Source organism: Artibeus jamaicensis, unplaced genomic scaffold (genome assembly GCF_021234435.1).
Source record: "Artibeus jamaicensis isolate MK-2021 breed Jamaican fruit bat unplaced genomic scaffold, CSHL_Jam_final contig_1526, whole genome shotgun sequence".
Taxonomy (NCBI): domain Eukaryota; kingdom Metazoa; phylum Chordata; class Mammalia; order Chiroptera; family Phyllostomidae; genus Artibeus; species Artibeus jamaicensis.
The window spans coordinates 1674648-1692641 of NW_026521297.1; the positions used below are offsets into that span (position 1 = coordinate 1674648).

General features: G+C 52.5%; 2 protein-coding genes across 3 annotated transcripts; one reads left to right on the top strand and one right to left on the bottom strand.

Annotated features, from left to right (window-relative positions):
* Positions 1 to 4210: 4210 nt before the first annotated feature.
* QPCTL (glutaminyl-peptide cyclotransferase like) lies at positions 4211 to 11857 on the bottom strand. 2 transcript variants are annotated; one of them, XM_053668469.1, is made up of 8 exons: positions 11405 to 11857; positions 10775 to 10918; positions 9755 to 10036; positions 8047 to 8199; positions 7850 to 7949; positions 7301 to 7417; positions 7041 to 7119; positions 4211 to 4980 (listed from the first exon to the last, which is right to left on the bottom strand). In XM_053668469.1, the coding sequence occupies exons 1-8, from the start codon at positions 11615 to 11617 to the stop codon at positions 4755 to 4757; spliced, it is 1314 nt and encodes a 437-aa protein (XP_053524444.1). In that variant the 5' UTR covers positions 11618 to 11857; the 3' UTR covers positions 4211 to 4754. The 2 variants fall into 2 exon arrangements, with proteins under 2 accessions (XP_053524444.1, XP_036992688.2); XM_037136793.2 differs by lacking the exon at positions 7041 to 7119 and having other exon boundaries at positions 11405 to 11841.
* A 478-nt stretch (positions 11858 to 12335) lies between these two features.
* Positions 12336 to 17986, top strand: SNRPD2 (small nuclear ribonucleoprotein D2 polypeptide). The gene is made up of 3 exons (XM_037136812.2): positions 12336 to 12440; positions 13837 to 14016; positions 17714 to 17986. Coding segments are annotated over exons 1-3 (357 nt in total). The 5' UTR covers positions 12336 to 12438; the 3' UTR covers positions 17889 to 17986.
* The last annotated feature ends 8 nt before the right edge of the window (positions 17987 to 17994 follow it).

Genomic DNA, 17994 nt, shown 5'->3' on the forward strand with positions numbered 1-17994 from the left:
GTTCAAGGAGGGGTTTGGGGCGGGGAGGGGGCCCTGGGTCTATACGTGGGGAGACAGAAGAGGCTGAGGGAAAAGGGTCCCGAGCGTGAAATTATTTTTGACTGTTCATCTGTGTCGGTTTGGACTCAAATCTCAAACTAGTAGTAGCTTAAACAAGAAGGTGTATTTCTTTAGCAATCCAGTGGCCCCGAAGTCACCAGGAACCCAGACTCCTAGCTCACCGCATCTTTCTTTGCCTGTGGCCCTCACGCTCCCGGCCCTGGGGAACTGTGGGCACTCCAGCCATCACCGTTTTTTTTGCAGGAAGGGAACGCCCCCCCCTCCTCCTGGGCGTCCTGCAGTGGAGAGGAGGCCCTCCAGTAACAGTGCATTCAACATCATTTCATTATAACCTTGATGAGATGGCACAGGAACTTAACTCTTGTTTATATCACTTAGCCTGTAGTAAAGTCGGTTTTGTTATACGTCACTTCGCTTCAAGTTGCTGAACCTATCAACAATGTTAAGTAAGGACTTACTCCTACTCAGTTCTCAGTGGTTGAACTTGGCCACGTGGAAGAGCCGCAGAGGAGACTGGGAAATGTAGTCTTTGAGCTGCATTATGCCCCCAGCATAAAAGATTCTTAATAAAAAAGATCCCTGAAATGATAGTTTTAAAATATCCACTTAATTGTTTACTAGATACAGAGGGATTAAGACATTTAAAAGCCTCAGGTATTAAAAGAAAAGGGAAAATGGGTATTGAGAGGCAGCTCACATTCTTTGATGATCTTATCAGGGAATCAAAATTTCCGGAGAGACTAGGATGGATCATAGTAGTTATTGAATGCTTAGATTTTAGAATCAAAGAGACCTGGGTTTGAATCTTGGCTTATTTTTCTGGTGCTTCAGTTTCCTGTGGAGGGAGGACCAGATTATTTGGAGTCTTGTGCTAAAAACAGGAAGTCAAAAAAACCCTTAAAAGCATTGAATAGCCAATAAAATAGTTAGGGACACACTAAGCTGAACATTTAAGTGAAAAGTCTATGGGGCCCTGAAGCCAATTTTGCTCTGAGGGCAGTTGCTGATGTGGACAAACTTGGGTTTCCTATCTAGCCGTACTGGGGCAGGCAGAAGTCAAGGCCAATGCCTGCCCAAGGTGGGAAACCTACTAGGAGCTGGGATCCCCGTCCCGAACTGAGGTTAGGATGACCCAGAAGATTGCAAAGATGTTCTAAATACCAAGGGCAGCACAAGACAAAAAGAAAAAAGCAGACCTGAACACTCATGTTCACAGACCAGCCCTTAGCTTGGGTTTGCATCAGCGATATTTCCAGCTGAGGTGTCTGACAGAAACATAAATCCTCCAGTAAAAGGAACTACCATCTAGAGTCCCCACAAATACTGTGCAGACAATGAGTGGTAAACAGTTAACTGAATACGCATGGAGATAAACCAGCAGGAGCCAGGGCCAGCAGAAACAGCGAAAGCATCTTCAGGTGGGTGGGACTGCACCGCAGATCAGAAGACAAGGGCTTGGAAATATCCGCAGGAACTCAGAACTGAATAATGGCCTAGCAGATAGGAAAGGAAAATGCCCACGTAGACCCGTATTGGGCCCTGTATAATGCTCACCTGTCACCCAGATTTTTGAGGGAAAAATAAGGCTGTGCATTGTACTTGGGTAGTGCTAATTCCCACGTATAATGAGAATCATACGTGGGAATTAGTACTACGATGTAGGTGCACGTTATACATAGGAGTACATTATACACAGCAAAATACGGTAATAACCAGAAGTTAAAAACTCAGTGGCTGAGCTAAACAGCAAATAAGACACAACTGATGATTTACTGAACCAGAGGTAAATCGGGAAAGTAGCAGAGACCAAAAAAAAAAAAAAGTTTGTAGAGGGAGTACAGTGAGAAAGTCTGGTATTTCATTGGCATTCTAGAATCAGAAGGGAGAACAGGGCAAAAATATTTAGAGATGATGGTTCCTTTACTCCTGGCGGGGAAAAGGGCAGTGAGCGCAGGGAGTCATGGGCAGGATAAATAAAGAGAAATGCACACCTAGACACTGCAGCGACAGTGTCCAGCTCTGTGCTTGTCAGCCACAGTTCCTCTGAAGCTCAGTTTCTTTTCATTAAAAAAATATATTTATTTTTAAAGAGGGGAAGGGAAGGAGAGAAACATGGACCATTTGCCTCTCACACTCCCCACAACTGAGGACCTGGCCCACAAACCAGGTTCATGCCCTGACTGGGAATGGAACCAGTGACCAATCAGTGACTGGGAATGGAACCGGTGACCAATCGGTGACTGGGAATGGAACAAGCGACCAATCAGTTTGCAGGCCGGCGCTCAACCCACTGAGCCATACCAGCCAGTGTGAAGCTCAGTTTCTTAATCTGAAAAATTAGAACACTGATGGTTCCTCAAAAGACTGACGTGATACATTGCATCCAGAGCACTCAACAAGCGTGTTTACTAAATACATCCACATAGTGGCCCCTTCATAGTATGAGGCTGAGGGACCCCAAATTCTGGGCACAAATGAGACTTAGGGAAAACACCTGACCAAGCAGCAGAAGCCATGTGTGAAAAGCTCAGAATCCTTGCTCCGGATTCACGAAAAACTGCATCAGGCCATTTGCTCAGGGCCGGGCATGCAGTACCATCAACCAGGGTGTCTTACGGGGCTGGGGATGCAGCCGTGTACACTGCTTCCCCTCTCAAACTTGGAGATGGTGTCCCGTCTACTTGTTCACGCTTGTGAGGCTAAGGGGACATGGCACATTTATTCTGTTAATCCTCACCCAAGGATATGTTTATTGATTTTTAGAGTAAGAGGAAGAGGGAGGGAAAGACATCAATCAGTTGCCTCGTTGTTGTTTGCCTCCAGACTGGGGATCAAACCTGCAGTCTGGGTCTGTGTCCCAACCAGGGATCCAACCTGCAACCGTTTGGTGTATGGAATGACGTTCCAACCAACTGAGCCACCCAGCCAGGGCGACAGGGTGCACTTTCAAGTACGTGGCACCATGCTTGCCACACAAGAAAGGAACGAACAGGAATCTCCATGGTGTGAGGCCCTCTGGCCAGTGTTTGCCCGGGCCCTTTCTGAACTCTGGACCTCTGCCAATCCCAACTCTAAGAGGCCATCTGTCCACACCCCTCCCCCAAGCCCACTCACACTGCACCCAGTAAAAAGTCTCGGGAGGAGTCACTGTTAACCACCTGTTGGTCCCACACAGGTGACTTGGAAGGGAGGTAGATCGCAGGGTTAGGGGCGCAGCCGTGTGTGAGAACCTGGGCTCGGTGTGAACAATGGTTCCTGAGTCTCCGACCCGACCCCCTCACCTGCAAAATGAGACCCGGAAGTACACCTACCGCAGGATTTGTGGGAGACTGAGTCGGAATGTATAATATAGAGGGCTCCTGGTGCCTGGCCTGTGGTGGGTACCCAACAAATGTCAGGGACTGTGGCAGAATGTGAAACGAGAACTTGCGGTTCATCCTCTCAGTCAGCATTCTCAGTTTCAGCCCACTGAGTTCTCGAATCTTCTCCAGCCCTGAGTTGCCTCAGGAGGCCAATGCTCACCTTGACTATTAATAACCCTCCATCCTGGCCCGGCATCCCTGCTACCCGCCAGGTCTCCCTCCAAGTCACAAAGGCCACAGGTACTGAGCCAGCGCAAGGCGCCCTTTCCAAGGACCCTCCGTGTCTTTGGAGGAGGTTTGCTAGGCAGCTGGGGACGCACCTCCCAGCTGCGAAGCAAAGGAGGGTCGGCATGTCCCAAACGTTGCTGCTTACAAGAGATCTCCCTGGGTGCTTGTTAGGGTCCCAGCCCCTCCCTCCAGTTCTGATTCGTTAGGTCTGGGCGGAACCCGGCAGTCTGCGTGTTTTCAAAAGTACCCTAGTTGAGTCTGAAGAGTAGGTAGCATTTGGAAATACTTCCTCAGGCCATCGCTGGAGCTGTAGTTAGAGCCACCATCTCGCACTCCTACACGCACAACTAACGGGGACAGCGTGGTTTGGGGCAACTATGTTGGGGCGACTCCTGGTCTGTCTTGTCCTTTCTATAAACATACTCAAGCAACTAAAGCCTAATATTTCCCAAAGTATCTTGTGACATACCTGTGGTTCTCTCCGGTGCTCCCAGCCAGGGGTTCCGTGGTGAACTATGTGGGGAAACACTGCATCGTCTTACGCTGGAAAACTCATATCATGCAATGTAGAAACTCGTTTAATGTGGTCTCACCCGGTTTCTTTGGTCTTTTTTCATGCAACACCTACTAGGCTAGTTCTGCAGAGTACATTTTGCATGAACACTAGTTCATTGCCCACTGGGTCTGCAGCATCCCAAGGACAGGCTCCCTGTTCTCTGTTCCTGCTTCCAGCACGTCCTCTGTGGGAGTTAGGTCTGGACCGACTAGTGCCATGGCCAGGCTGCCGTTCTGGAGAACGAACAGCCACGTAGAGAAAGGCCGGAGAGACTTCGTTGGGTTCAGTGGTGTTGCTGGTCCCCATGCCGGTCCGCGGTTTGCCGATCAAACCTGAGAACAGCACTTGGTCCTTGCAAACCTTCAGACCAGTGTCTCCCTCAGGGCAGGGCCCAACCTCATATTCCCTTGGCTTTCACCCCACAGCGGTCTCTTCTAGGTCTTTGGGGAGCGGCAGCTTGAGGTGGTCAAAGGAAAGAGGGTCTTCCGATCACAGCACGAGTAGAGCCTAAGGTATTAAAAAGGACAAGCCAGCACACCCACGGTGGGCTAGCCTGAGCTCTGCTGGCTCTGGGTGTCCTTGCCACAGGCCCTGCTGGACGCTTCTCCTTCAAGGTCAGCCCGGCAGGCTAGAGTCCCAGGTATTCGGCCAGGAACACGGCAAGGATGCGGCTCAGGTTGTGGACCGTGGGTGGGTGCAGGTTGGCCTCCGAGTCGTTGGGCGTGTGCCAGACAGAGGGGAAGGGCGTGGAGATGAGGTGGAGCACTGGGACCCCTGGAGGGCAGAGAGAAGGCTCGGTCAGGCCCCTGGCTACCCAGGAGCCCAGGCCGAGGCCAGCCCTCCCCTGCAGAAAGCACTTCGTCCTGGCACTTGAACTGTAAGTGTGAGAGAGTCCATGTTAGTTAAAAAATATATACCCAGTGCCCTGGCGGGGTGGCTCAGCTGACTGCAGAGTCGTCCTGTACAGCAAAAGGGGGCAGGTTTGATCCTTTGTTCAGGGTACATGCCTAGTCTGTTTGTCTGATCCCCCAATTGGGGTGCATATGGGAGGCAACTGACTGATGTTTCTTTCTCCCTTCCCCTCTCTGTAAAAGCAATAAATGCATCCTTAGGGAAGGATTTTAAAAACCAACAATGGGCCCTGGCTGGTATAGTTTGGTGATTGAGCGCGGGCCTGTGAACCAAAAGATAGCGGTTCAATTCCTAGTCAGGACACATGCCTGGGTTGCAGGCTGGTTCCCTGCAGGCCTCTTCCCAGCAAGGGATGCAGGAAAGGCAACCATACATTGATATTTCTCTCCCTCTCTCCTTACCTTCCCTTCTAAAGATAAATAAATAAATAAATAAATAAATAAATAAAATTTTAAAAATGGCATATTAAAAAAAACAATGGACTATGGGAAGACCAGGGAAAGGGGTGGATGTCTTTGACCTTCCTGACCAGGCTTATCTATCAGGCTCTTTTTTTCTTCTTTGTTAGTTGTTAGCACTTACATACTACTTGTTCTATTCCAGGCCGTAGTCCAAGGCCGTCCGTCGCACGCACTCACCATTTTACCCTTATAATAATTGTACAGGTATGAACGCAGGCAAAGGGGGAGGGAGAGAGGTTTGCTTAAGCTCGAGCCTCTAGCAAACAGCACCGTCAGAAATTTGAACCCAGGCCACCTGTGTCCAGAGTCTGTGCTCTTACCCGCCATTCTACACTGGGTTCCCGTGCTCAGAGCACTTCTCTCTGCGTGTGTCCAGATTTGCTAAATATCAGTCCCCCCACTAGACAGGAGGCAGGTGGATTATGGTGGTATCACTGTATCCCTGACACATCACTCAGTGCCTTGGGAGGTATTCATTGAATGGATCAGTAACGAAGGCATTGTTAGTCCCGGCTGGTGTGGCTTGGGAGGATTGAGCGCCAGCCTGCGAATTGAGAAGTTGCCAGTTCGAGTCCCAGTCAGGGCACATGCCTGGGTGGCAGGCCAGGTCCCCCATTAGGGGCAATACCAGAGGCAACTGGTCAATGTATTTCTCTCACATCGATGTTTCTCTCCCTCTCTTTCTCCCTCCCTTCCCCTCTCTCTAAAAATAAATAAATACTCTTTTCCTTTTTTTTAAGAATATTCTTTTTTTAAAGATTTTATTTACTTTATTTTTTTATTTTTAGAGAGAGGGAAGGGAGGGAGAAAGAGAGGGAGAGAAACATCAGTGCATGTTGCCTCCCATGCGGCCCCCACTGGGGACCTGGCCTGCAACCCAGGCACGTGCCCTGACTGGGAATCGAACTGGCAACCTTGGTTCACAGCCCGAGCTCAATCCACTGATCTACACCAGCCAGGGCTAATAGTCTTTTTCTCAAAAAGGAAAAAAGAAGGCATTGTAAGGAGTGCATATTTGTTGAAAGAGTCAATTGCAGGGTGAAAATTTAAGAAGCAGCCAAGCCCTGTGTAAGCAGGCATTTCACACACCTATTATCTCCTCCTCGCAACCCTGTGATTACCCACATACACAGAGACGTGCTCTTTATGTACAAGTCTCTTCATTTTTTTCCCTGAGGAAACGGGGACTCAGAAAGGCTAAATCATTCGCCTTAGGTCAACCAGGGCTAAGCTGCAGATCCTAGAACCCAGACCAGCCCTGAAACCTATGTTCGGAACCCTTCCGCCAGACCTCTTCCACCCTGGCTGTGCCTCGGAATCACCTTGGGAGCGCTGTAAAGTAACTAACACAAACACGCGAGAACGTGACGTGGCAGGCCCGGCATGTGCCTGGGCCTTTCTCGGAGCTCCTCGGGTGATTCTGCTGGGCCGCCAGGGCCTGACGCACCCACGAGAACTCACATTCTCAAATAAATGTTCCTTGTGTGCCGGGCGCCGGTCCAAGAAAGGTCTTCACGTTTTGTGCCAACACATTCAGCCCCTCAGCAAGGCAGGAACCGAGACAGGGGCTATTAATGTTCCCATCCAACAGATGAGAAAGTCGAGGCACAAGGAGATTAAGCAACTTGAAGCGAGTCCCCCACGCCGGGAAGGGGCCAGGATCTTGTCCCATCCGTGGTTCCTGCGCACCTCTGCCCCACCCCCACTCCCGTGGCAAATACCTCGGCGGAGGAAAGGGATGTGGTCATCTTCCACAGAGCCGGGGGGCTCCCCGGGCTGGAAGTACATCACTTCCTGAGGATGAGACTGCAGCAGGTTCAACCGGTGCAGGCGCTTCTCTGGGGGTTGTGGGGATTAGAGAGCAAAGGTCAGCCGCTTGGGGGTCAAAGGTTCCCCTGCTCACAAATCGGAGGTGGGCAGGGCAGGGGGGTCTGAAGGTAAAGCATGGTTATCCAGCAGAAAGAATGACGGTTACCCTTACTGCTGGTGGCCCATGTTCCCTGCTGGCATTACTATCGTGCCCGCTTCACAGACGGGAGACTGAGGCTCAGGGATGAAGCCACGTGCCCAAGTGGGCACAGCTGGGGAGGAGAGGCCACATTCGAACCCAGGACTATGTGACCCCATGCCCCGTTGGTAATCAGCACTGCTGTGGGGTCAGCTTATGTTCTGCCCTTTGTGTTAGTGCTTCAGAGGGAGGCTAGGAATGCAGGGGGAGGGCTGGGGGAGCCCTCTGAGGACGCATGCCTCCCCTCCCCAGCCCTCCTTACCGATGCTTTTCAGCCGATGGAACCAGCGGGCTGAGTGAGGGAAGTGACTGTAGAAGGTTGGATGGGGGGCTCCCAGGAGATCCAGCAGCACAAAGAGCTCCTAGAGAGGCCAGACGGGAGGGGACGGGAGGGAGGCTGCCAACCCTGCCTCACCTCCTCCCGCCCTCATCGGAACCCAGCGGGGGCCCCCGTCTTACTATAGCCTGGATCCTGGTAGGGCCCGGACTGTGGGGTGCAGACTCCATGAGCTGGGCCAGGTGCCGGGAGCCGTAGAGGGAGTCCTTGGGTCCCCACTCCTTCAGCGCCTCTTCGCCGTCCAAGAAGAGCAGCTGCAAGGTCACCGGGGCTGCCTGTGGGAGCTGGGGCTCAGTGTCAGCCCTCACCTGGGCCCGCCCCCATTTTTTGCCCACTTGCGGAGCTGAATGGGTCAAACTCGGTCTCCTCACTCCTAGACATGGTGGCCTGGAGCACAGACTCCCAGACAGACTGCCTGGGTTGAAATCCTGGCTCAGCTGCTGTTAGTCACCCGTAAGTTACTAACTCCTCAAATCAGGTTCCTCAAGCAGAAATGGGATTATAACAGTTCTAGTCACAGGGCAGGATTCGAATCCAGGTCCTAGAACAGTGACGGGCATACAGTAACTCAGTAAGGGTTGGCTGTGATGATCACCATTAAATCCTATGGCCCCTTTACCAAAAGAGACAGACCCCCACAAAGTGAATAATTATACAAGCAGTAAAATGCATTTGAGACAAATGCTCCCCAGAACTATAGGGTCTTAAAGGAGCACAGGGAGGGGGTGGGGGATAGCCAGGCCCGGGGAGCATGTTGGGTCTGTTGGAAAGGGATGTTTGTGCCCTGGCTGGTGTAGCTCAGTGGATTGAGCTTGGGCCTGCGAACCAGAGAATCGCGGTTCGATTCCCAGTCAGAGCACATGCCTGGGTTGCAGGCCATGTCCCCAGTGGGAGCATGCAAGACTCAGCCACACATTGATGTTTCTCTCTCTCTCTCTTACTCCTTACCTAATAAATAAAATCTTTAAAAAAAATGAATTAAAAAAAAAAACAAAGGGATGCTCACACTGAGGGTAAGTGGGAGCTGGCCTGGCAAAATGGAGGGGAGAGTGTTCCCAGGCCAGGAAGCCATATGGACCACCAGGGCTGAGGCCAGAGAAAAAGCCAAAGAGGTTTGAGAAGAGGCCTGAGGAACCAGGGAGCTCTGGGACCCTGGGGTTTAAGCCACAAGAGCGGGTCTGACCGGGGAGGAGCGTGAGGAGACTTGGGTTTTCGTTCATTCATTCCGCTCATTCTAACTGACATGCTACTCGATTCCAGGCAACACTCTGGGCCCGGGGAACAGAGCAGGAGCCAAAGCAGCCAAGTCCCTGCTTAGACAGAGCATATTCCAGTTGCGGAGACAGACAAACCAGCATAAGCACCACAGATCATGGGACAGGGACAGGGGGTTGGGAAGGTAACATCGAAGTGGACACCTGAACGAAGGATGGGAGCCAGCTGGGGAGATATCTGCGAAAATCACATTCCTGGCAGTGCAAACAGTAAGTGCCAATGCCCTGAGGTGGGAGGGAACCTTATGGACCTGAGATACACAGGCAGTGGGTAGCCAGAGTGGAGTGAGCAAGGGCTGGCAGATGAGGCGGCAGGGCACGCCTCTCGGGGCCCTGTAAGAATTCCGGCTAATGCAAGGAATGAAGTAGGAGCCTCGGGAGGGTCTGGGGCAGAGGACAGACAGGACCTGACATTCAGGACAGAGAAAGATTCCTGTGGCTTTGTGTGTGTCCAGGACGCCAGAAGACAAGACCAGGCAGGGGAAGTGGTGGCTTCAACCCAGGGAGAGGCGGCACCGGCCCTCCACCCCTTCCCTACCCTACCCCCACTCCTCACCCGACCCTTGGCTCTGCTCAGCTCCTGGTCGAGGGCCCGGGCCAGCTCCAGCAGCAGGGCGCAGGGCACAGCTGAATCCGTAGCCCCCACAAAGGGGGCCGACTCAGATGGGAAGAACTTCGAGTCATAATGGCAGGCAAGGGTGAGGTGACGGGCAGCCCCAGGGTCCAGCGTGGCCACCACGTTGGCAAAGTTCAGGAGCCCCAGGGGCGTCGAGGCTGTGAAGGCATCCAGCTCCACGTGCCAGCCTGCCGTCAGCGCCCGTAAAGTGGTCTCCAGGAACTAGTGGGAAGAGAGGTGGGAGGGTGGGCAGGGGTACTGCGGGGGGGAGGTTCGGAGAGGGGCTGTGTGACCTGGGCCATGCAGAGCAGTCCAGTCGGGCTGCCTCACAAGTCCCATCTGGGTTCGAATCACCCCTTTGGCACACTTCTGCTGAGTACCGACTCAGTGCCAGACATGGAATGACCCCACCTCTTGATGCCAAGACTGATCCAGGCTCATCTTTGATAGCACACACTGTGTGCCAAGCCCTGTTCTAGGAACTCTGTAGGGTAGGGACTGTCAGCGATTCAACTTGCAGATGAGGAAACCGAGGCACAGAGAGCTTAAGAAACTACTCCAAGGTCACACTCCAAGTGGCTGAATTGGGATCTGAACTCAGGCGGTACTCAAATGACTCTCGATGCTTTCTGAGAGGCAATATAGAGATGTTACAGCACCAGCTCTGTGTGGTTGAAACCCTCGGTACACCATTTATTAACTGTGGGATTTGGGCAAAATGCCCAACTGCTCTGGGCCTCAGCTTCCCCATCTGCGTAAAGAAGATCACAATGATACCCACCTCATCCAGCTGTTACTTGTGCGTAGCACACAGTAACAGAGGGCAGTACAGTTTGGTGGTTACTCTAGAATAAGACTAGCTCCACTCAGAGCTATACAGCTCTGCCCTCAATGCTTGGGACCTTGCCCATTTCCCATTTTCTAGCGGTCTGAGTCAAGAGCGGCCCATTACCTACCTACCTTTCTGACTTGGAGATTGCCTGGGCTGCCAGGAGTCCTTACAACCAGCAGGGGGCGCAGATACGTGTTCCAGAGACGCTGTGGGTCCAGTTGCCCCACCACCCTCCGCATTCGGGCTTCGGGGAGGCTTCCGATCAACTGGCCCTTGTGTTGGGGTTGGCGGGTCGACAGGGAAGAGAAGAACAGAGCGTGTGAGCAACCCCATTCTGACCCTACACCAGGCGCCGTCGCCTCCAAGAAGCCCCGGTTCCACTTTCTAATCGCGGCTTCCAGCACCAGAGGTTTCTAGGATAAATCCTAGACGCGGAAAAAGTCCCTCGAAGCCCATCCAGGCCAGCCAACCCCAATCCTGATGGGAAATCGAGGCCCAGAGAGAGGAAGGGACACTTCCAAATAGTTGCCTTTAGTACTACAACCCAGAACTCCCACGTTCATTACTCCAGACCCTTCCTCTTAAAGGAGAGTCGCTATTACAGAACAAGCCCAAAGATACATTCCACTGACAGGCTTCCTAAAGACAACGGCAACACCTGCGGCTGGGGCCATATGATAAAGCTACGTCCACCTGAGACCTTAGGTAAGGAGAGACGAAGAACTGAGAGCCCCCGCTGTGCCCCCGCTGGTCCTCACCCGCAGATCCGGACCCGGAGGCAGCTCCTCACTCCGGTGGTGGTGCCAGCCGCTCCAGACGGTGTAGAACGCCGAGGCCAGGGCCAGCACCAGCAGCAGCAGGGGCAACAGCCGCGCCCGCGGTAGCAGGCGGCGACTGGGGGGCGTGGGTGTCTGCAAGAGGCCGCGTTCCCCGAGCCGTAGCCGGGGCCGCCCGCGGCCCCGGGAACTCATGGCAGCTTTGCCCAGAAACCGGTCCCGGACCGCGGATCAAATTTAGGCCCAGCCAAGTCCCACCCCATGGAATCATCGGACGAATGAACAACAAGAGCGGCTGCACCATCTAACCCTCTGCCAGCAGTGAAGCCAATGGGGACTCTCGTTCTGAGGACACGCCTCTCCTCCTTAGGGCTTTCGGCGTCGGTTCCTCCGAGAGTTGCACAAGCCACAAGGGAGCGCGAAGGGTGTAGGCTCCGCCTCAGCTTTGGAGGGGAAGCCAATTAGAAGCGTTTGGTCATGGAAAATATTCGGCCTCCCAGGCGCAGGTCCACGCCCCCCCCGGATGTAGGCAAAGGATTGGTTTCGCGTGTCCTAAAGATCAATAGACACGTCAACGAACCGTCCCCTAAGGGAAAAGGGTGGAGTCTATTCCTGAAACTGAGCAGCGGATTGGCTTCTCGGAGGCCGCGCCCCCAAAAGAGGGCTGGCGGGCATTTGGAAATGCCTCGCTCTTATTCTCCTGCCACCTGTGCTGATCTACAATTAAATGGCTTAAGTCAGACCCGCTTTCCCCCCCCCTCCATTGCCGTGAACACCTAAGCCGCATGGTCCTGAATGACCTTGAACCACTAAGCAAGGCGTTAACCCCAACACTGGGCAAAGCTGGTGGCCTCGCTATGGCAACAGGCCCCGCCCACATCGCCCTTTGAGTTTCCGTTGGCGCCTCAGGAAGTGAGCTGCAGGAAGCGGAAGTCCCGCCCCGTCGCGCACTCTCCAAGGAGGCAGAGGCAACGCGGAGTGGACGGAGGTGTCGGGAGAGTGTATCCACAGCCACCATGTGAGATGGGCAAGGCTTAAACCGTTGTAGTGGGTGGAGGGTGTAAATTTTGCCATTGACCAGAGGAAGGGGATGGCAGAATGGGGGGCGGAGGCGGCGATTTTAGGGGTCAAGTGGCGATTTTTTTCCTGAGTTTGAGAACGGGCGTGGGGCCTTTGACGGCTCCTGAGTTCAGGAGAAGGAACAGCTTTATCATGTGATAAGCTGGCGGCTTTCTCAAATAATTAGTCTTATTGAAATGAATTCTAAGCGCAAGCGACTTTACGAATAAAGAACCTAGAAGAGGGAAGTGTGGGGTTTTAGAAATAACGATTTGAGACGATCCGTATAATTTGAGCTGGAGACGGTTGGCTTTTCGACCCTTAATTCGCGACATTTCCGGATCATGAGACACAGAAATGATTTTATTTGCTTATCAGTTAAGCAATTATGTATTCAGTGCCCATGTATCAGACACTGTTGTAGATACATGGGATATATTAGTGAATGCCGCCCCCCCCCCAAGAAAAGTCCTCTGTTGTAGCTTATGGAGTGGGAAGAGACTGGTGGTTACATGTAATGATTAATAAACTGGTAAAGTATATGGTATGTTAGGTGATCGGGGCAGAGTAAAAACAATAACTAATGCCAATTTTGAGAGACATGAACTGCAAAGCTAGCACAGAAGGACACATGGAGAGGGCACCTTTTGAGCAAAAGACCTGAAGAAAATGAGAGGACAAACCACAGAGGTACCTGGGGAGGCATCCAGGCAGAGGGAAGAACAAATGCAGAGGCCTAAGATGCCTAACCTCTAAACCACCCAGGAGACCACTGGGCCTGGAACAGAGTGAGAGATAGGTAGATGCAGCCGTGGTAAAAACTTTTTACAGTGAGATGGGAGCCATGGGAGGGTTTTGATCAGTGAGGTGATGTGACTTGGGCCTTGGTACACCCCTGGGACTGCTGTGGAGAACACCATTGGGGAGTGTGAGTGAAGAGAGGGAGACCAGTAAGACTCTAGGAGAGAGATGATGGAGGTTCAGGCCATGGTAAAAGTTGGGCAGATTGTGGACATAGTTTAGAGGCAGATGATAGGATTTGCTGACAGGTTGAAAAGAATGAAGATGACATCAGAGTTTTTGCTCTGAGAACTGGAAGGATGGAGTCAGCATAGATGGAGATGAGGAAGGCGGCGGATAGACTAAATTGAGGTGGCCGGGCATTGTGGAGCTCAACCTGGGATGAGCAAGGTTGGAAATCTATTAGGTGTCCAAATGGGGGTGCCAAGCGAGGATTGAGCAAGAGGGTGGGTGTGTTGGGGGAAAGGCTGGAGAGATTCTGAGCCCAGGACGTGCCCACCCACACTCCAGCTCTGGGCTCTCTTAACCTCTGGATTCCATGCTTGCCCACTCAGGAGCCTCCTCAACAAGCCCAAGAGCGAGATGACCCCGGAGGAGCTGCAGAAGCGGGAGGAGGAGGAGTTTAACACAGGCCCACTGTCCGTGCTCACGCAGTCGGTCAAGAACAACACCCAGGTGCTCATCAACTGTCGCAACAACAAGAAGCTCCTGGGACGAGTGAAGGCTTTTGACAGGTAAAGGCTTTTTTATTTACTTTAGATTTTTATTTTTAGAGAAGAGGAAGGGATGGAGAGAACATCAATGTTTGAGAGATACATTTATCAGTTGCTTCTCTCAAGCCCCCAGGCATGTGCCCTGATTGGGAATTGAAGCAGTGACCCCTTCGGTTTTGGGGCCGGCACTTGATCCACTGGGCCACACCAGCCAGGGTCCTCCGGGAAGGCTTTTTTTTTTTTTTTTAAAGATTTTATTTATCTTTAGAGGGGAAGGGAAGGAGAGAGGGAGAGAAACATCAATGCATGGTTGCCTCTCGTGCGCCCCCTACTGGGAACTGGCCTGCTACTCAGGCATGTGCCCTGACTGGGAATCGAACTGCAGTCCTTTGGTTCGCAGGCCCGCGCTCAATCCACTGAGCTATACCAGCCAGTGCCCCGGAAGGCTTTTTGACAAGGTCTTGGGAGGGGCACTGTCCAGGCCTGGAGAAGCAGTCCCAGCTCCAGTCCAAGGAGCTGGGTTTCTCAGAAGCTGGGGGAGGGAACACCTTAATACCCAAGGCATGACCGGCTCTTGCTGCCCCTCCAACTGTTTGTTCATCTGCTTAGAAGCCAGTCGTCATGGGTGCACGTCCCATGACGTGCCAGCCACATGACTTTCAGCACATGACTATCTCATTTGTATGGTGACGGTAACCATAGTGGTTGCAAAGACTCAGTGGCTTAATACATGTCAAGTGTGGTAATCACTGTAAGTCCAGCACCTGGCACACAGGATGTTCTCGATCCATTTGTTATATCATTAGAGCGTATGCCATGCCAGATGCTATTTCAGGCTTGGAGGTGCAGCAGTGACTAAAACAAATGTGGACCCTAAACTTGGGGAGCTTGTCATAGGTAGGGAGGTGTCAGGAAGTGATAATATCTACAGAGAAAAGCAAAGCCAGCCGAGAGTGTAGAATACTGCGAAGGGAAGCCCCCTCTGAAGAAGCAGCGGTGAGCAGGCCTGAGTAAAATGAACGTGCAGACTGGGGTTTGCGTGTTCCAGCTGCAGGGAATGGGAAGTGGGTTTTCTCTCTGGGCCTGTTTCTCTGTCATGCCCCTCAGAGAACACTTGTGAAGACTAAAGATACTACGAAAAGCACTGGACTCGGTATCTAACGTGGGATAATGCTCAACAAACAGAAGCCGTAGCCTTTAGTTAGCATTGGGGAAGCGCTGTCCTCACAGGAGTGTGCTCGGGCTTAATCCTGGCCACCGGCTGTTGTGTGACCGTGAACAAGTCTTGCGTTATGAGCCTCACTTTCCTTGAGTAAAAGGAGATTAAGAACAACAGGAAGTGCGAGCACAAGGAGGCAGAGAGACCTGGATGCGGATGTGGTCTGTGTGACCTGGGGTGCCCAGTTGCCTGCTCTGGAGGTGGGGGCGACACTGGTGTTTACCTCCTGGGGGTGGGATGCTGTGATTGATGGTTTAATGCTTAGAAAGTGCTTAGAAGAGGCCTGGGCGTCTGGCGGGCGCACAGCAGGGTGCGGGGTATATACAAGCTTTATTTTTTTTAAGTTGACTCCTTTCCATCCTCCTCTAGTTCTTACCTGCCCCTATGTGAACCTCCCACCTCTCCCACTGACCCAGCCTCCCCCCTACTGTGTACCCAGTCACATTTCACTCAGGGAGTCTTTCGTGGTGTTGGTACGTCGTAGTCATACCATAAATTGGTTGTTTTAAAAAAGCACCTTCCCTGTGCTCTGGGCATCTTTTCACACATATGAGTGGGCTGAGGATATTGCTATAAGTCAGCTACTGCGTTCTCAACCACCCTATCTATCTACTTAATTATGTTGCTTCCTTGAGTGAGTAGTGCACTTACTGAGCCAAATCTGAAAGCTACAAAAGGCACCCAATGAATAGCAAGTCTTTCCTCCCTGCCCCCTGCCCCCAGTTGCCGTCCCCAGAGCTCCCACCATGGCTGATTGCTCAGGTTCCCTCCAGGATATTGCTTGAATATAACATCAGACATCATGATGGAGGACGATGCTTTCTATTTTTAGGTCACTGCCAATGGCACGGCACACAGTTTTTGACTTTGGCTTTTTCACTTAACAAGAGTCCAGTGAAGAGTTTCTATCTGGCTTGTCCCCTGGGTCACCCTACTGCCACCAATCTCTAGGTGTCTTTCCGAGATTCTGCATTGCAGAAGCGCACGGGCAAGCCCCGGCCAGGTAAAGTAGCTCAGTTGGTCAGAGCGTCATCCGCATAAGCCAGGGTAGGGGGGTCGATCCCCCATAAGGCGCATGTCAAGAAGCAACCAATGAATGCAGCAGTAAGTGGGACGACAAACTGGTGTTTCTCTCTCTTTCTCCTTTCCTCTCTCTCCAAAAGCAATACATTAAATAAAAATAAAGCACGTGGGCAGGCGTCTTCTCCCACCCTTGCCCCCTTTTCCCTGCAAAGGAGAACTTCCCATGCCCCCTGTTCCCCGCGTGCCTTTTTCACTCCACGGCGTCTCCTGGGGTTTACTCCACAGCAAGGCACAGAGCTTCCGCACGCTTCTTAATTTTTTTCTTATTACTTGGATATAATTCTATATATCTTTTTATCCCTTCACCTTGCTTTAGTTTTTCTTTTAAGATTTTATTTATTTATTTATTTTAAATATTTTATTCATTTTTAGAAGAGAGGGGGATGGGAAGGAGAAAGAGTGGGAGAGAAACACCATTGTGTGGTTGCCTCTCATGTGTCCCCTACTGGGGACCTGGCCTGCAACCCAGGCATGTGCCCTGGCTGGGAATCGAACTGGTGACCCTTTGCTTCACAGGCCCGTGCTCAATCCACTGAGCTACACCAGCCAGGGCTTAAGATTTTATTTTTAGAGGGGAAGAAAGGGAGAAAGAGAGGGAGAGGAACATTGATGTATGAGACAAACATCGATTGATTGCCTCTCACTCGCCCACCCCCACCCCCACCCCCACCCCACCGCAACCAGGGACTCGGCCTGCAACCCAGGCATGTGCTCTGACTGGGAATTGAACCGGTGACCTTTCAGTTCACTGGCTGGCGCTCAGCCCACTGAGCCACACCAGCCAGGGCTAGTTTTTCCTCATAGCAGCCAGCACCTGACAGTACATTACAGGTCCAGGTCTCTGTTCTCTTGCCTCGCGTCCTTCTCCCCTCCCTAGAACGCGCACCCCATGACGGCAGGGATACTGTCTGTTTTATTCATTACAAGCGATCGTTGAGTGAGCTGCTCCATACTCTCTTCACACCTGCCCGCCCAGCAATCTGAGGACCAGGACAGAGCAGGATGAATGGAGGCTCGGGCACCGCCTCAGGCCCCAGGGGCCTCTGGTTCTCCAAAGGGAAGCAGCTCCTTTGCGGATGCCTCCAGAAATAGCACGAGTTAAAAGGCACAAGCGGAACCGTGTCGTCTGCCTCGCTCTGTGCCGGGCCCTGTTCTCAGTCTCTCACACCAGAACGCTGTGTTGATGCATGTAACCTTCACACCAGCCCTGTGAGATGTTTTGGAGAGGGGGAAGTTGAGGCACAGAGCCACGCGGTCCTTTGCCCCAGCCTCCCCGCGGGGACTTGCAGAGGTGGCGGTGGCCGCCCGGCTGTCCCGGCCCAGGGCCCGCAGCCTCACTGCTGGAGGGGAGAGGCAGCACCTCAGAGAAGGCTGCCCCCTCATGCCCGCCGCCCCCCCACTCCCTGTCCCCTCCAGGCACTGCAACATGGTGCTAGAGAATGTGAAGGAGATGTGGACCGAGGTCCCCAAGAGCGGCAAAGGCAAGAAGAAGTCCAAGCCAGTCAACAAGGACCGCTACATCTCCAAGATGTTCCTGCGCGGGGACTCGGTCATCGTGGTCCTGCGGAACCCGCTCATCGCCGGCAAGTAGGGCCCGTCCCTGCCCACAGGACTCGCCATCCGCCCCCCACCTGCAAAGGCTTGACCTTGACCCTTGACATGAAAACAATAAACTGTGTTTTTTTTCTAGTGGCGTC

Excerpts from the sequence above, each read along its gene's own strand:
- QPCTL (XM_053668469.1), bottom strand. The coding sequence starts at position 11,617 with ATGAGTTCCCGGGGCCGCGGGCGGCCCCGGCTACGGCTCGGGGAACGC. Across the intron at positions 8,200-9,754 it reads TGAGCAGAGCCAAGGGTCGG|GCAGCCCCGGTGACCTTGCA; the intron begins GTGAGGAGTGGG and ends CAGCTCCCACAG. Across the intron at positions 4,981-7,040 it reads AGGAACATTTATTTGAGAAT|GGGTCCCAGTGCTCCACCTC; the intron begins GTGAGTTCTCGT and ends TCTGCCCTCCAG.
- SNRPD2 (XM_037136812.2), top strand. Across the intron at positions 14,017-17,713 it reads CGAGTGAAGGCTTTTGACAG|GCACTGCAACATGGTGCTAG; the intron begins GTAAAGGCTTTT and ends TGTCCCCTCCAG.